At 40.2% G+C, this 15,140-nt stretch overlaps 1 protein-coding gene across 7 annotated transcripts in view; it reads left to right on the top strand.

Annotated features, from left to right (window-relative positions):
* Positions 1-13,581, top strand: part of LOC129774825 (protein mothers against dpp) — a 99,453-nt gene extending 85,872 nt beyond the window's left edge. For all 7 annotated transcript variants that reach the window (XM_055778833.1, XM_055778835.1, XM_055778830.1 and 4 more), the window contains one exon: positions 2,341-13,581. In XM_055778833.1, the coding sequence (XP_055634808.1) occupies positions 2,341-3,486 (1,146 nt within the window). In that variant the 3' untranslated portion in view covers positions 3,487-13,581. The remainder of the gene's footprint in view (positions 1-2,340) is intronic.
* Positions 13,582-15,140: the final 1,559 nt, after the last annotated feature.

The following is a 15,140-nucleotide window of genomic DNA, read 5'->3' as shown; positions in this document are numbered from 1 at the left end:
GAAACAGATTTCAAAGCGATTTAATTTCAGCGATCCGGTTATCAAAACAGCGGCCTTGATAGACCCTCGAAATTTCGTCAAGCTACCAAATCTTAACGATTTAATGCGCCAATTTCCTTAATTCGTTGAAGCAGATAATAGACAAGGCTTGACCCCAAGCCCCAAGCAATGACTACCATGGATCTGAGTCAAATTTTACTAAAGACAAATTTTGCAATTTCATCTGATTTTAAAGCTTATGATGCATTGATGTATCCTGCGACGAAAATCGTATCCTCTCTTGCCCCTTCCGTCATTAATTCCGATCGAAAATTGGCTGGAAAACGTATCAGACGTATCAGTCAAGCTCCAGCAGATTTAGCAATTTAACAATATTCCGAACCAATTGTTAGCAACAAAAACAACAAATTTGGTGACTGAAAAATGAATGACGTCCATTCTTGGTCCATTTTTGGAAAGGATAAGTTCACGGAGCTTTTTACCATATGAACTGTATCGAAAAGTAATTAGCAACTTTAATAATGATTCTACTCAAAAATGGCTGAACTTGTTTTAGTGTGCTTGTAAGCAAAAGTTTGTTTACATGTCAAAGTTTGTGCAATCGATTCATTCTGTTCAAGTTGTTCGTTTTCGCTATGACTAGAATTGATATTGAGACAAGAAAGAAAATTCTGCACACTTGGTGTACTGAAAAGTGTGCTACATTCAACCAAATTAGTCTAAAGTGTACCACACAAGTGTGAAAAAATATCATCCACAAGTATGACAACGAGTTCTCGTTGAATTATATGCCTAGATCCGGTAGAAAATCTAGGTCCAGTCAGCCCATGTAGGATTGTACTGTAGTGAATTACATCAAACGACACCGATCGGATCAACGCGATATTTGGCCAACAAGTTTGAACCAGCATTGGAATGATTCAAAAAATCAAGACTTCTCCTTGAAGATAGAAAAAAAAAGGAAAGGTGCCTAGGAAAACCGCAGAACAACAATCTCGAGCCAAAACAAAGGCACGAAAACTGTATAACCGGCTACTGGACAACAGCAATCTGTGCATCCTGATGCACGACGAAACATACGTCAAACAGGATTCAAGAACGCTTCTAGGGCCGCAATTCTACACGAAATCGGCGGAGGACGATGCTGAATGCTTGATTGCGCTGGGAAAATCTGGAGAGAAGATTCTAATACGGCAAGCTATTTGTACTTGTGGTCTGCAGACTCCTATTTTATTCAGAAAAGGTACAATAAATGCTCAAATTTACAAAGATGGATGCTTGAAGAAAAAATTTCTGCCCCTCTAAAAAAAGCATCAGTCTCCCCCTTTCTTGTGGCTGGATTTGGCATCTGCACATTACGTTAAGCCAGTATTACAGTGACTCGCAGACAGTAATATCCAACTCGTCGAGAAAAACATCAATCCACCAAATTGTTCAGAACTCCGACCAATTGCGATTGTGAAAAGGATCTTCGAGGAGGAGGTAACAGTTTCCCAGGAGGAATTCAGAAAAAATGGACAGCAGCATCCAGGAAATGTAAAACAGCTTTAATCCGAAAACAATAGTTGAAATAATAATCGCGTTTTGTTTTTATTCACGAATAGATGTTGCTAAAAACTTTCGATGCAGTCCTTAGTAAAAATGGTCGGTGTTAAGTCAGAGGGGACCAAGTCGCAAAATTGAAAATTTCTAGCTATTGATTGCAATAGGTTGAGCATTTCGTAAGATACAAATCACGTTTATCAGATGTGGAAAATCACGTGTAAGCATGAACAACGTATCGAAATTGTTTCGAATGCTCTACGGAAACCCCAAACTTCAAGCTCGTTTTTCTCGAAATCATAAAAATGTTGGATGGTCCGGTCTGACTTAACACCGATCAAATGGTCCTCTGCCTCTCGTGTGGAATCTCCAAAGTTGAGAGATCATTTCCATTGACGCTGAATTTTTCATATGAAAACAATTATGAGTCTCTCGAGGTAAAACGAAGATTATTTTGGAAAACGCATAGAAGGAAGCCGATAAAAGAAAAGCCGATCCAAATAAAAATGAAAATGACTTGTTCTGTACTAGTATATAAGGATTCTTCAAGGTAACTTTGAACTGTAATTAAGAAATCCGATTTCTTATCGTCTTAAACTGGATTTTTTCTGAAAAAATACTGGAACGTCGGGGATTTTTTTTCTAGTTTTTGTTGACTCCCTGGATTATTTCATTGCATTAAAAAGTGTATAATGTGTATAATTACATGTAACTGTCGTATGGTCGTGCACATTTTTCACAGTATAATATCCTTCATAATTATGTGACCATTATTAACGTATTCTCTCTTTCCTCAAGGTATCCCACCGCAAGGGACTTCCTCACGTCATCTACTGCCGTGTCTGGCGTTGGCCAGACCTCCAGAGTCACCACGAGCTGAAACCCATCGAAACATGTCAGTATCCGTTCAGCGCCAAGCAGAAGGAAGTCTGCATCAATCCGTACCACTATAAGCGCGTAGAGAGTCCGGTTCTGCCCCCGGTACTGGTTCCGCGGCACTCCGAGTTCGCTCCGGGCCACTCGTTGTTGCCGTTTCACCAGATGAACGAGCCGAACATGCCCCACAACGTTAGCTACACGAACTCGGGCTTCAACAACTCACAGATGGGTGGCGGAGGTCCGAACTCGCCCATATCGTCCCACATGGGTCCCAATAGTCCGATCTCCTCGGTATCGAGTCCGGGACCGATCAATTCGAATCCTCAGAGCCCGTACGGGTCACTGCCAGAGACACCTCCGCCCGCATACAGCCCCCCGGAGGACGGGAATAACGTTGGAACGCAGGACAACAATCAGATGGACACGAATCAGATGCATGGTGAGGTTGCCCCGGTTAGCTATCAGGAGCCCCCGTACTGGGCGAGTATAGCTTACTACGAGTTGAATTGTCGCGTCGGCGAGGTGTTCCACTGTAATTCAACCTCGATCATCGTTGACGGCTTCACCAATCCGTCCAACAATTCGGATCGCTTCTGTCTCGGTCAGTTGAGCAATGTAAACCGCAACAGTACAATCGAAAACACACGTCGCCATATCGGAAAGGGAGTCCATCTTTACTACGTAGGTGGTGAGGTGTATGCCGAGTGCTTATCAGATTCGGCCATCTTCGTGCAGAGTCGCAACTGCAACCACCACCACGGATTCCATCCCAGCACGGTGTGTAAGATTCCACCCGGCTGCTCGCTGAAGATTTTCAACAATCAGGAATTCGCCCAGCTACTGTCCCAATCGGTGAACCATGGCTTCGAGGCGGTGTACGAGCTGACCAAGATGTGCACGATACGAATGAGCTTCGTCAAGGGCTGGGGAGCGGAGTATCACCGGCAGGATGTCACCTCGACGCCCTGCTGGATCGAAATCCATCTGCACGGCCCGCTCCAGTGGCTGGACAAGGTGCTGATTCAGATGGGATCGCCGCACAACGCCATCAGCTCGGTGTCGTAAAGTGATGGAGAGTATGCGTGCGAATCTGTATGGATATGTGTGATTCTAGTGTGTTTTGGGAACGGTGTGTATACGTGTTATGGTCGAAACCATCGGGAACGGAGGTGATCCTAGAGAGAATGATCTGTGCGTCCGATCACTCAAAAATTTTAAAGATGTATGTGTGTGTGTGCGTACGAATGCTAGTAGACAAGTTTGACTCTTTATATGTTTTAGCAGTTACTGTTAAGCGAATATAGTACGTTAGATTAAAGGAATTGATTTCACGAGAAGATTAGGTTATTTGCAGGAAGTAGCAAATGATAACATTCTCACAAAAAGGCAACGGAGTGGAATGTATATCTTAGAAATGAGTAATAACAAGTTAAAATTTGCGGTTATGTCAGAACGCGTACATTCGGAGCAGTTCTATACACGCAATTTTAATTCATTTTGAACGCAATTATGTTAGTTTTATTAGTGCAATTTTTACATGAAACAACAAAACACACTCAAAGGATTTTGCCATCATAGTTTTGGTCATTGATAAAATCAAAATTACCTATATTTTAGCATAGATGTGCTTCTTTTAAAAAGAACAAGTTGATTCGAGTAGTTATACTATATGTGTCGTTTTCTCTTAATCTCTTTTTAAATCCTTTATTTTAAGTTACAGTGCTATACCACTTTAATTTACACTGCAACGAAGCGCAGTGCCTTATTATAGAATTGAGCCGACATACAAACTAAACACTAATAAATGAACTCGTTTACGTCAGTCTTCAGAAAACATACGCAGCGCTGCACTTAAGTTTAACTTTCATCAGCGCGCGTTCATAACAAACACGTGATCTCCCTTTGAGCGAAGTGTACCAAACTCCATTGGAATGAGAGCGGGGTCCATCTCTTCACACAACTTCTCCTTTCAGTTATCCTGGAAGATCCTTGATAGTTGTGGTAGCTTTCCCGTCATCCTCTCGCTGAATCAAACAACTTCAACCAACACATGACGTCCTCCTCCACCCCAGAACGTTTCGTTAAATCACTTTTTGATATTGGGAAAAATCACATTCCTCGGGCTAGCTGTTTGCCTGGTAAAAAAAAGAGTCCCATGGAGGGGACCTGAAGGGCGAGCTGCAATCAGACTGCGTTGCAAAAACTTAGAGCTCTGCAGAGATTGATACAAGAAGATCGAAAAATTCAATTCATTCAAAGTTAAAAGCTGATAGAAACGCGACCAGAAGTATAATTCGTCAAGCTAAACAGGACAGATGGGAGAAAATCATCTATGCCATGGGTCCTGACAGAATATCTTTGAGACAAAATCTCGAAATATCTTTGGGACAAATAATGGTTTAACAAATAATACATTACAAAAAGATTTGCAGATCATTTCTTGCAAGCTTCATCTTCCTCCAGTTGCTCCCAACAATTTTTATCCCACAAAATAGATTCTTAATCCTTCCCTCCTTCCTTTGATACTGATCTTGACGCGGAGGATAATAAAGAGTTTTGTATTTCAGCATCCTGAATGGGCTTTTCGCGGAGTACATGGTTCATCCGCCGGCCTTGAAGATTAGAGGCGAATGAACTGCAAAGTTTAAAGCCTCTTAAAAACAAAGAACCAACCAACCTTGAAGATGTCGGATATCCTCTTCTCAAAAATCTTCCCCTAATCGGTAAAACCATTCTTCTATCGCTTTTTAACTTTGTTTGGAACCAGGGCGAAATCCCTGTGGACAGGAAGGTAGGACTAACGATTCCTGTTCCGAAGCCCATTAAAAACAAAAACATTGCCAACAGTTACCGTCCAATCATTCTACTGAACTGTATAGGTGAAGTTCTTGACAAGATGGTTAACAGAAAACTGAGTATCCTGAATCTCTTACCCGTTGGACTATCCTCAGAGATAAACAGTGATTGGATGGAACCTAGAACAAATTACGACATTCCATACAGTGCAATCGAACCTTCTCGTTCAGTATGCGGTGAAGGTGGTCCCAGTGTTCGTAATGGTTCAATCATGTTCTACACTAATGGATCGAAAATGGGTATCAGAACAGGTGCCGGAGTGTGTGCAGAACAAAAATCTCTGTAGCTATGGGAAACAGGTCAACATTTATTTAGGAAAAAAGCTTTTTTTTTATCTGTATTATAGTGACTTTCAACTCATTTGGCTGGTTCGTCACTTTTACTTCCATTAGGAAAAAAGCTGAAATAATAGAATGTATAAATGTCTGCCTCAAAAGAAATAAATAGACATGCTAACATTTGCATATTCTCAGACAGTCTAACGGCACTTAAAGTTCTTCATGCTTTTAAGTGTTCTTCAAAAACTGTCTGGGATTGCATTTGCCTTTAACGGAAGCTAAACCAGATAAGTTCGGTATAACTGTGCTGGATTCCTGGCCATTGCGGTATAGAGGGGAATGAACAAGCAGATGGACTTGCTAGAAGTGTCTCAAGCTCACCTTTCACTGGTTCAGAACCATTCTGTGGCATTTCCGACTGTGCTGAAGAGAGAGCTAAACAAATGGAAAGATCGGGAAGTGATGGGCAATTGGAATGCTATACAACTCAACCGTTCTATAAGATTTGTCACTCCGAGTATTAAAATTACTCAACAATTTCTGAGGGTTACTGAGAGAGATCTCAGTACATTGACATGGTACCTAAAGGGTGTTCCACATTAAATTGCGTCACGGATAAAACGCTGTAGAAAATTACTCAGTTGACCGATCCTTTTCAAACTTTCAGACAATTAGATATAACACATCAGTAAGCTTCTGGCATATTTATTTCATTCAACTTCAATACCATAACCGTATGCTCGCACCTTACGCTTAAATCCATTCATAAGGTTCTGTACTACTAGTGGCTGCAACTTCTATACGGAAACCCACGTTTTCTTCATGTCTTCCTCACATTTGATCTCCTTGGGATGCTCCGTAGTGCCTGCTTCATAAGAGCCCAGTGTTTTTCGATGGGACTTAGTTCTGGTGCATTGGGGGAGAGTTCATGTCTTTGAGTACTTAATCTTAACAATTTTTTTCTTATATTTTTTGGTTGTTTCTTCGATTTTTTATAGATTCTGTCCAATTTTTTTGGGTTCATTTTTCGCCTTCTTTGCACATCTTTGAATTTTTTTTGATAATTTGCTTGGCTTGGTCTGGTCTATATTTTGGGCTATTTTAAATATGTTTTGGGTGACTTTTAGTTTTTTCGAATGTCTTTTAAGTGTTGGTCTTTTTTGGTAGTCATGTAGATAAGAAACTATGTCCTTTGTATAACAAAGTTTTCAAAACTGCCTCTGGAATGTTTCTATCTACTTTTACCTCTGCAGTGATGGTCCAATGTGGTTAGCTACCGTTCAAACGCTATGCGTTGGCCTAGCCTTAAAGGTCGCGAAGATGTCCCCCTGGTACTAAGAGCCAACTAACTACTACACTCCTTGACCAGCTTAAACCTTCCTCCCTCCCCTGGAACCAATCCCCTCCTAAAAATAGATCTTTCCCTACATAACCAAGTACGAATTCAGCAACATATCCTCACATTGAGTAGCGAGAGGTATGAAAGCTTCCATTACATTATTATGGCGGTTTCGTTGCCAACGGCAAGGTTGGTTACGGAATTACCAGCGAATGCACAACTATCTGTTCCTCCTTACCCTCATTTTGTTCCGTCTTTAGTGCGAAAGCCTACGCTCTTTTGAAAGCCCTTAGTCCTCCCCAGTCTGGGAAATTAGTGATTATCTTCAGCGATCCAGCAAGCTGTCTACAAGAGTTGAAATCCGTTTCCACCGAACAACGGCTTCTTTCTACTGAGGTTTTTGCATTAGAGAGAAATTTTTTTTTTTTGGATTCCAGACCACTTTGAAATTATCGGAAGTCGTCCGACTGGCGAGTATAGGCCGGGACTATGAGGTTGAGGTGGTTACTGTGCCTTCTATGGATACTATTCGTTGTACCAAAAATGTCACAAGGGAATCTTGGGACTCGGAATGATTCAGCACGCATAACACAGCCTTGTGGCGAATCAACCCGAGAAAAACTTCTGGTTGGCGTGACAACCCCGTTCAACAACAGTGCCGCATTCTTTCCCGCCTCCGCACTGAACACACTAACCTTACCATTAGTTTCCTTATCATCAGACAAGATCCTCCCAACTGCATTACCTGCTGTGTAGCCCTCTCCATCCACCACATACTAACAGAGTGCAAAGACTATTACAACGAACGTTCTGCCAACGATTTGAGCTTCACCCTGCATTTAGTATTAGCATTACAGATACGATGCTCGCACCTTAAAGAGAAGGATGTTGATAACAAAACATTTCATCTATGTTACGGCGCGTGTTCATTCGCTAAAGCCCATGTGTGTACAAGGAGTGAGAGTTCAATTGAGTGCAGAAAACTTGTTGCACATCTGCCCCGCGTTGCATTCTGAAGTCTGGTACGTGTCGTCCTTTGCACGGTGATAAATTCACCATAGACATTTTCACGTTTGTTCTCGATTAACGAATCTGGTCGAAAGTTTTGCCCAGTGTATATCTGATACCATTCTTCAAGTGTAAGACACCTCATTGATTATAACTCCACAGCCATTCTAAGGCTCACCTCTTATTTTTGCTGTTGCTCCCCGCAAAATGCCAACCCTCACTAGTAGCGTTAACGAGCAAAGAAACGGCTGAAGCGCTTGAAACAACACTGCTCGATCTCATATTATGGACACCATTTTGAACACCTATATAGTGTACGAGGATTCGAGTTACTCAAAAATCACACGGTACGATTCCTAGTGACGACACAAAATGGCGAATTGCTCGCTATTTGATCGGAGGCCTTGCAGAATGTGTTGAGCATTGTGCTTTTGAAAACTATTTACAGCGTTTCCCCAGGTTTAGGAAACGTAAATCGTATTGTGCCTGTACGAAACTAATGTTGCCATAGACGACGATGATTAAACGAAGCATAGATATATATATTTTTTTCATTGCATACTTGCTTAAGAAAAGCCTTATACTCAATTGACAGTTTTAAAAGTCGAACGAAACAAAAAAAAAAAATAACAGCTAGAGTGCCTCTTAAAGTTTACACGCTTTTTTCCCCAAATCCTCAAGTTATATTTTTACCTTCGTTCGACAACAAATATTTAGGGCGTTGCAATGAGAGATTATAAAGAAGCGTCCAATCGTGTGTGTGTGTGTGTGTTACAAAAAAACAAAAAAAAACAAAAACATTGCCAACAGTTACCGTCCAATCATTCTACTGAACTGTATAGGTGAAGTTCTTGACAAGATGGTTAACAGAAAACTGAGTATCCTGAATCTCTTACCCGTTGGACTATCCTCAGAGATAAACAGTGATTGGATGGAACCTAGAACAAATTACGACATTCCATACAGTGCAATCGAACCTTCTCGTTCAGTATGCGGTGAAGGTGGTCCCAGTGTTCGTAATGGTTCAATCATGTTCTACACTAATGGATCGAAAATGGGTATCAGAACAGGTGCCGGAGTGTGTGCAGAACAAAAATCTCTGTAGCTATGGGAAACAGGTCAACATTTATTTAGGAAAAAAGCTTTTTTTTTATCTGTATTATAGTGACTTTCAACTCATTTGGCTGGTTCGTCACTTTTACTTCCATTAGGAAAAAAGCTGAAATAATAGAATGTATAAATGTCTGCCTCAAAAGAAATAAATAGACATGCTAACATTTGCATATTCTCAGACAGTCTAACGGCACTTAAAGTTCTTCATGCTTTTAAGTGTTCTTCAAAAACTGTCTGGGATTGCATTTGCCTTTAACGGAAGCTAAACCAGATAAGTTCGGTATAACTGTGCTGGATTCCTGGCCATTGCGGTATAGAGGGGAATGAACAAGCAGATGGACTTGCTAGAAGTGTCTCAAGCTCACCTTTCACTGGTTCAGAACCATTCTGTGGCATTTCCGACTGTGCTGAAGAGAGAGCTAAACAAATGGAAAGATCGGGAAGTGATGGGCAATTGGAATGCTATACAACTCAACCGTTCTATAAGATTTGTCACTCCGAGTATTAAAATTACTCAACAATTTCTGAGGGTTACTGAGAGAGATCTCAGTACATTGACATGGTACCTAAAGGGTGTTCCACATTAAATTGCGTCACGGATAAAACGCTGTAGAAAATTACTCAGTTGACCGATCCTTTTCAAACTTTCAGACAATTAGATATAACACATCAGTAAGCTTCTGGCATATTTATTTCATTCAACTTCAATACCATAACCGTATGCTCGCACCTTACGCTTAAATCCATTCATAAGGTTCTGTACTACTAGTGGCTGCAACTTCTATACGGAAACCCACGTTTTCTTCATGTCTTCCTCACATTTGATCTCCTTGGGATGCTCCGTAGTGCCTGCTTCATAAGAGCCCAGTGTTTTTCGATGGGACTTAGTTCTGGTGCATTGGGGGAGAGTTCATGTCTTTGAGTACTTAATCTTAACAATTTTTTTCTTATATTTTTTGGTTGTTTCTTCGATTTTTTATAGATTCTGTCCAATTTTTTTGGGTTCATTTTTCGCCTTCTTTGCACATCTTTGAATTTTTTTTGATAATTTGCTTGGCTTGGTCTGGTCTATATTTTGGGCTATTTTAAATATGTTTTGGGTGACTTTTAGTTTTTTCGAATGTCTTTTAAGTGTTGGTCTTTTTTGGTAGTCATGTAGATAAGAAACTATGTCCTTTGTATAACAAAGTTTTCAAAACTGCCTCTGGAATGTTTCTATCTACTTTTACCTCTGCAGTGATGGTCCAATGTGGTTAGCTACCGTTCAAACGCTATGCGTTGGCCTAGCCTTAAAGGTCGCGAAGATGTCCCCCTGGTACTAAGAGCCAACTAACTACTACACTCCTTGACCAGCTTAAACCTTCCTCCCTCCCCTGGAACCAATCCCCTCCTAAAAATAGATCTTTCCCTACATAACCAAGTACGAATTCAGCAACATATCCTCACATTGAGTAGCGAGAGGTATGAAAGCTTCCATTACATTATTATGGCGGTTTCGTTGCCAACGGCAAGGTTGGTTACGGAATTACCAGCGAATGCACAACTATCTGTTCCTCCTTACCCTCATTTTGTTCCGTCTTTAGTGCGAAAGCCTACGCTCTTTTGAAAGCCCTTAGTCCTCCCCAGTCTGGGAAATTAGTGATTATCTTCAGCGATCCAGCAAGCTGTCTACAAGAGTTGAAATCCGTTTCCACCGAACAACGGCTTCTTTCTACTGAGGTTTTTGCATTAGAGAGAAATTTTTTTTTTTTTGGATTCCAGACCACTTTGAAATTATCGGAAGTCGTCCGACTGGCGAGTATAGGCCGGGACTATGAGGTTGAGGTGGTTACTGTGCCTTCTATGGATACTATTCGTTGTACCAAAAATGTCACAAGGGAATCTTGGGACTCGGAATGATTCAGCACGCATAACACAGCCTTGTGGCGAATCAACCCGAGAAAAACTTCTGGTTGGCGTGACAACCCCGTTCAACAACAGTGCCGCATTCTTTCCCGCCTCCGCACTGAACACACTAACCTTACCATTAGTTTCCTTATCATCAGACAAGATCCTCCCAACTGCATTACCTGCTGTGTAGCCCTCTCCATCCACCACATACTAACAGAGTGCAAAGACTATTACAACGAACGTTCTGCCAACGATTTGAGCTTCACCCTGCATTTAGTATTAGCATTACAGATACGATGCTCGCACCTTAAAGAGAAGGATGTTGATAACAAAACATTTCATCTATGTTACGGCGCGTGTTCATTCGCTAAAGCCCATGTGTGTACAAGGAGTGAGAGTTCAATTGAGTGCAGAAAACTTGTTGCACATCTGCCCCGCGTTGCATTCTGAAGTCTGGTACGTGTCGTCCTTTGCACGGTGATAAATTCACCATAGACATTTTCACGTTTGTTCTCGATTAACGAATCTGGTCGAAAGTTTTGCCCAGTGTATATCTGATACCATTCTTCAAGTGTAAGACACCTCATTGATTATAACTCCACAGCCATTCTAAGGCTCACCTCTTATTTTTGCTGTTGCTCCCCGCAAAATGCCAACCCTCACTAGTAGCGTTAACGAGCAAAGAAACGGCTGAAGCGCTTGAAACAACACTGCTCGATCTCATATTATGGACACCATTTTGAACACCTATATAGTGTACGAGGATTCGAGTTACTCAAAAATCACACGGTACGATTCCTAGTGACGACACAAAATGGCGAATTGCTCGCTATTTGATCGGAGGCCTTGCAGAATGTGTTGAGCATTGTGCTTTTGAAAACTATTTACAGCGTTTCCCCAGGTTTAGGAAACGTAAATCGTATTGTGCCTGTACGAAACTAATGTTGCCATAGACGACGATGATTAAACGAAGCATAGATATATATATTTTTTTCATTGCATACTTGCTTAAGAAAAGCCTTATACTCAATTGACAGTTTTAAAAGTCGAACGAAACAAAAAAAAAAATAACAGCTAGAGTGCCTCTTAAAGTTTACACGCTTTTTTCCCCAAATCCTCAAGTTATATTTTTACCTTCGTTCGACAACAAATATTTAGGGCGTTGCAATGAGAGATTATAAAGAAGCGTCCAATCGTGTGTGTGTGTGTGTGTGTGTATGTGCGTGAATGTTCAATGAAAAACACGCGAAGTTGATAACAAAGAAAAAAAGGAAAAAAAACTATTTTGCTCATTTAGTGAATAACGAACAAAACAAACAACAAATTTTGATCGATGGGGCAGCGATGGGGGAGGGCCATAGTTTCAAACAAAAACTATTTTTAAACGCGACAAACAAAGATAAAACTTCAACATTACCGATATTTTCGAGTTAGAGAGAAATGCTACAAATTCAATATATCATGAGAAAAAAACGAGGAAGAATATTACACTAAAAATACTGATCAAGACGATTGCAATAATTGAATATGAACAAAACGCGAATACTTATCAGTAACAAATAAAAAAAAACCATCATCATTCGGGGAGATAGTAAGTGGGGTGAGAGTTCACAAGCGCGTACAGATAACATTGAAAACGTAATAAAAAAACACACAGTCGTATTGTTACAATCCAAAATTCTCAGATAGTAGATATATGTAAAAATATAAAGAAAAATCGTAGAAAGTGTTTCGATAATGGATATAGAATTAAACTAAACAAGATGAAAAAGAAGAAAAAAAACATGAAAGAGACATTTTACTTAAGGTTACAGTAAACAATGACAGAAAATTCTAGTGAAAGCCTAACTATTTAAGCGAATCATGCGAATAAGCAAAAAAATACTTAATATAAAGTAAAACAATTTTTAGTTAGACACAGACGTGGAAAGAAGCTGATCATTATCTTCAGAAAATGTCAGTGGATTGCAGTTCGTATGAGAATAAAGTCGTCAAAAACCGGAGCACGAAGCAATGAGGAGCAAATAATTTAAACAAACAAGAAACAAATCTATATGTGCACAGTAGATGGATGACGAGTGAAATAGTACATATTTCGTGGCATATTTTTTTTTAGTTGTAAAACGGATTAGTAAACGAAGAGCATTAGAGACATGGATACAAACAAAAAGAATCAAGAGACAACAAAAAAGTAATCGAGAATGGAACGGGGGATACAAATTGACACTAAATGACACATAAATCCATCTTGATCTCATGACATCCCAGGATTGCTTGGATACTTTTTTGTTGTTGAAACCAATCAAATCACAATGCCGTTGGGGCACTTCCAACATCATACACATTCAATTGAAGACCGATGAGGAAGTGTAAGACTATTTTTCTTTTTATTCAATTCGCAAAGTAAAAACTTCTTTCTCGTAGCCAAGCGGATTAGCAAAATATGCCGAATGTGTGTACACGGTTCTTTTTCTTTAATCATTAATTATGCCAAGTAATGAAAAAAGAGCAGCTTGGTGAGAAATATGAGTGGAAAAATTAAGACATCCATGCCGGAGAAAAGCTAAGCGATGAAGCAAAATGAGAACATGCTGCTACCGGAGCAGAGAATCCAGAAACACAATATCATTTAAAAGTAATTGAAGCTGTAAGTGGAATAAGTAATGAATGAATCAATAAAATTAATAAAAATTCAGGTTGGTCTCTCTAGATTCTTCCGATAGGTCCAAGTTTATGTAGAACTGATTTCTTCAAAATAACTTCATATTGATAAATGTCAATCGAGTTTCTTTAAAACAGCATTTTTTTCATCGATTGGATATTAGTTCGCTGGCTCTTGAACAAGTGGAACCATTCTCGCTTCCTTCCTTGTTTGTATTCGAGAGCCTTCAAACTTTACAATTCACTCGCTTCTAAATTCGTGCTTGGTTCCGTGATTCTACTCTATCCTTCCTAGTTGCAAACTAACTAAGAATGGTTCTGGGTTTCCAATTTCCTTTCAAATAACCTGTTCTTTCATATACAAACATACTTCGAAAAAGATTGCTCAGGGTCTCCAGGCTTTAACAAAAATGCGATGAATATAGTAATGCAACAGAATTGCATTCTTATCTGGTACCCTATACAATATTCTAATAGTGGTTATTTGGCTTATTTTAAATTTGGTGTTATTTTGCATCAAAGTGTCCGAAAATCCACAAATCTCTCTAAGTGTCCGAAATCTAGATGGGCCTCGTTTTTTCACTGATCCTCTTACGCATCTGAGCGTTTCCGAGCGTCTGCTCCCCATGTCAAGGGCGACAGATTGCTTTCAAGGTGATTATATCATCTATCAGTGCTGCGGCAACACACACGAACTGGGTACAGCTTCCATCGTGATGGGGGAGATGCAGAAACGGGTGATTGACTGGTGGCCGATCAACGGAAGAATGTGCAGACTGAAGATGCGAAGCCACTTCTTCAACATCAGCATTATCAACGTCCACAGCCCCCATATAGCTAGCACCGATGACGATTAAGAAGAATTCACGTAGCTAGAGCGAGAATAGGATCGCTGTCCAAAACACGGCATCAAAATCGTCATCGGGATTTGAACACTGAAGTCGAAGGAGGATTTCAGACCAGTAATTGGTAGGTTCAGCGCCCATCAGCGAATCAACGAAAACGGCCTAAGACGAAAACGATCCAAACCACTACCTGGCTATGGTCAAGCTGCATTCTAAACTGTCAGTTGTTAATAACATAAGACATCAGCGCTCATGACGGTACCACTCACGACGACTGCAGGAGCCAAACGTTGCTGCAACATACTCGTAACGTCTTGAAGCTGCGTTACTGCTCCCATCGATGAATGCTGGAACCCCTTGAAAGCAGCAATTAGCGGCAAAGCAGAGACCGTCACCGGGTATGAACAACGAAAACAACGGAACGAATGGTTTGAGAGTGTGAATAAATGAATGGAAAGAAATCTACACCAAGTTAAAGCTGTGCGGTATTGTTAGAAATCGATATTGAAGAGATGTAAACATAGTGTTGTTTACATTAACATAACATAACATAACATTTACATAACGATTTTCTCAGTTTAGTTTGAATAAAAACAATGTTGTTAAGAAAAAATAGAAATTTCATGAGCCTTTATTTTAAAAATAACATTTTTCATTGCATATTTAGCTGGATTCAATTTGTAAAGCTTGAAAAAAAACATTTCATTTCAATGGCACTTGGCAATGGCA

This window comes from Toxorhynchites rutilus, chromosome 3 (genome assembly GCF_029784135.1).
Source record: "Toxorhynchites rutilus septentrionalis strain SRP chromosome 3, ASM2978413v1, whole genome shotgun sequence".
Lineage (NCBI taxonomy): Eukaryota > Metazoa > Arthropoda > Insecta > Diptera > Culicidae > Toxorhynchites > Toxorhynchites rutilus.
The sequence above is the reverse complement of the archived record's forward strand: the minus strand, read 5'-3'. Positions and strand labels throughout refer to the sequence as shown.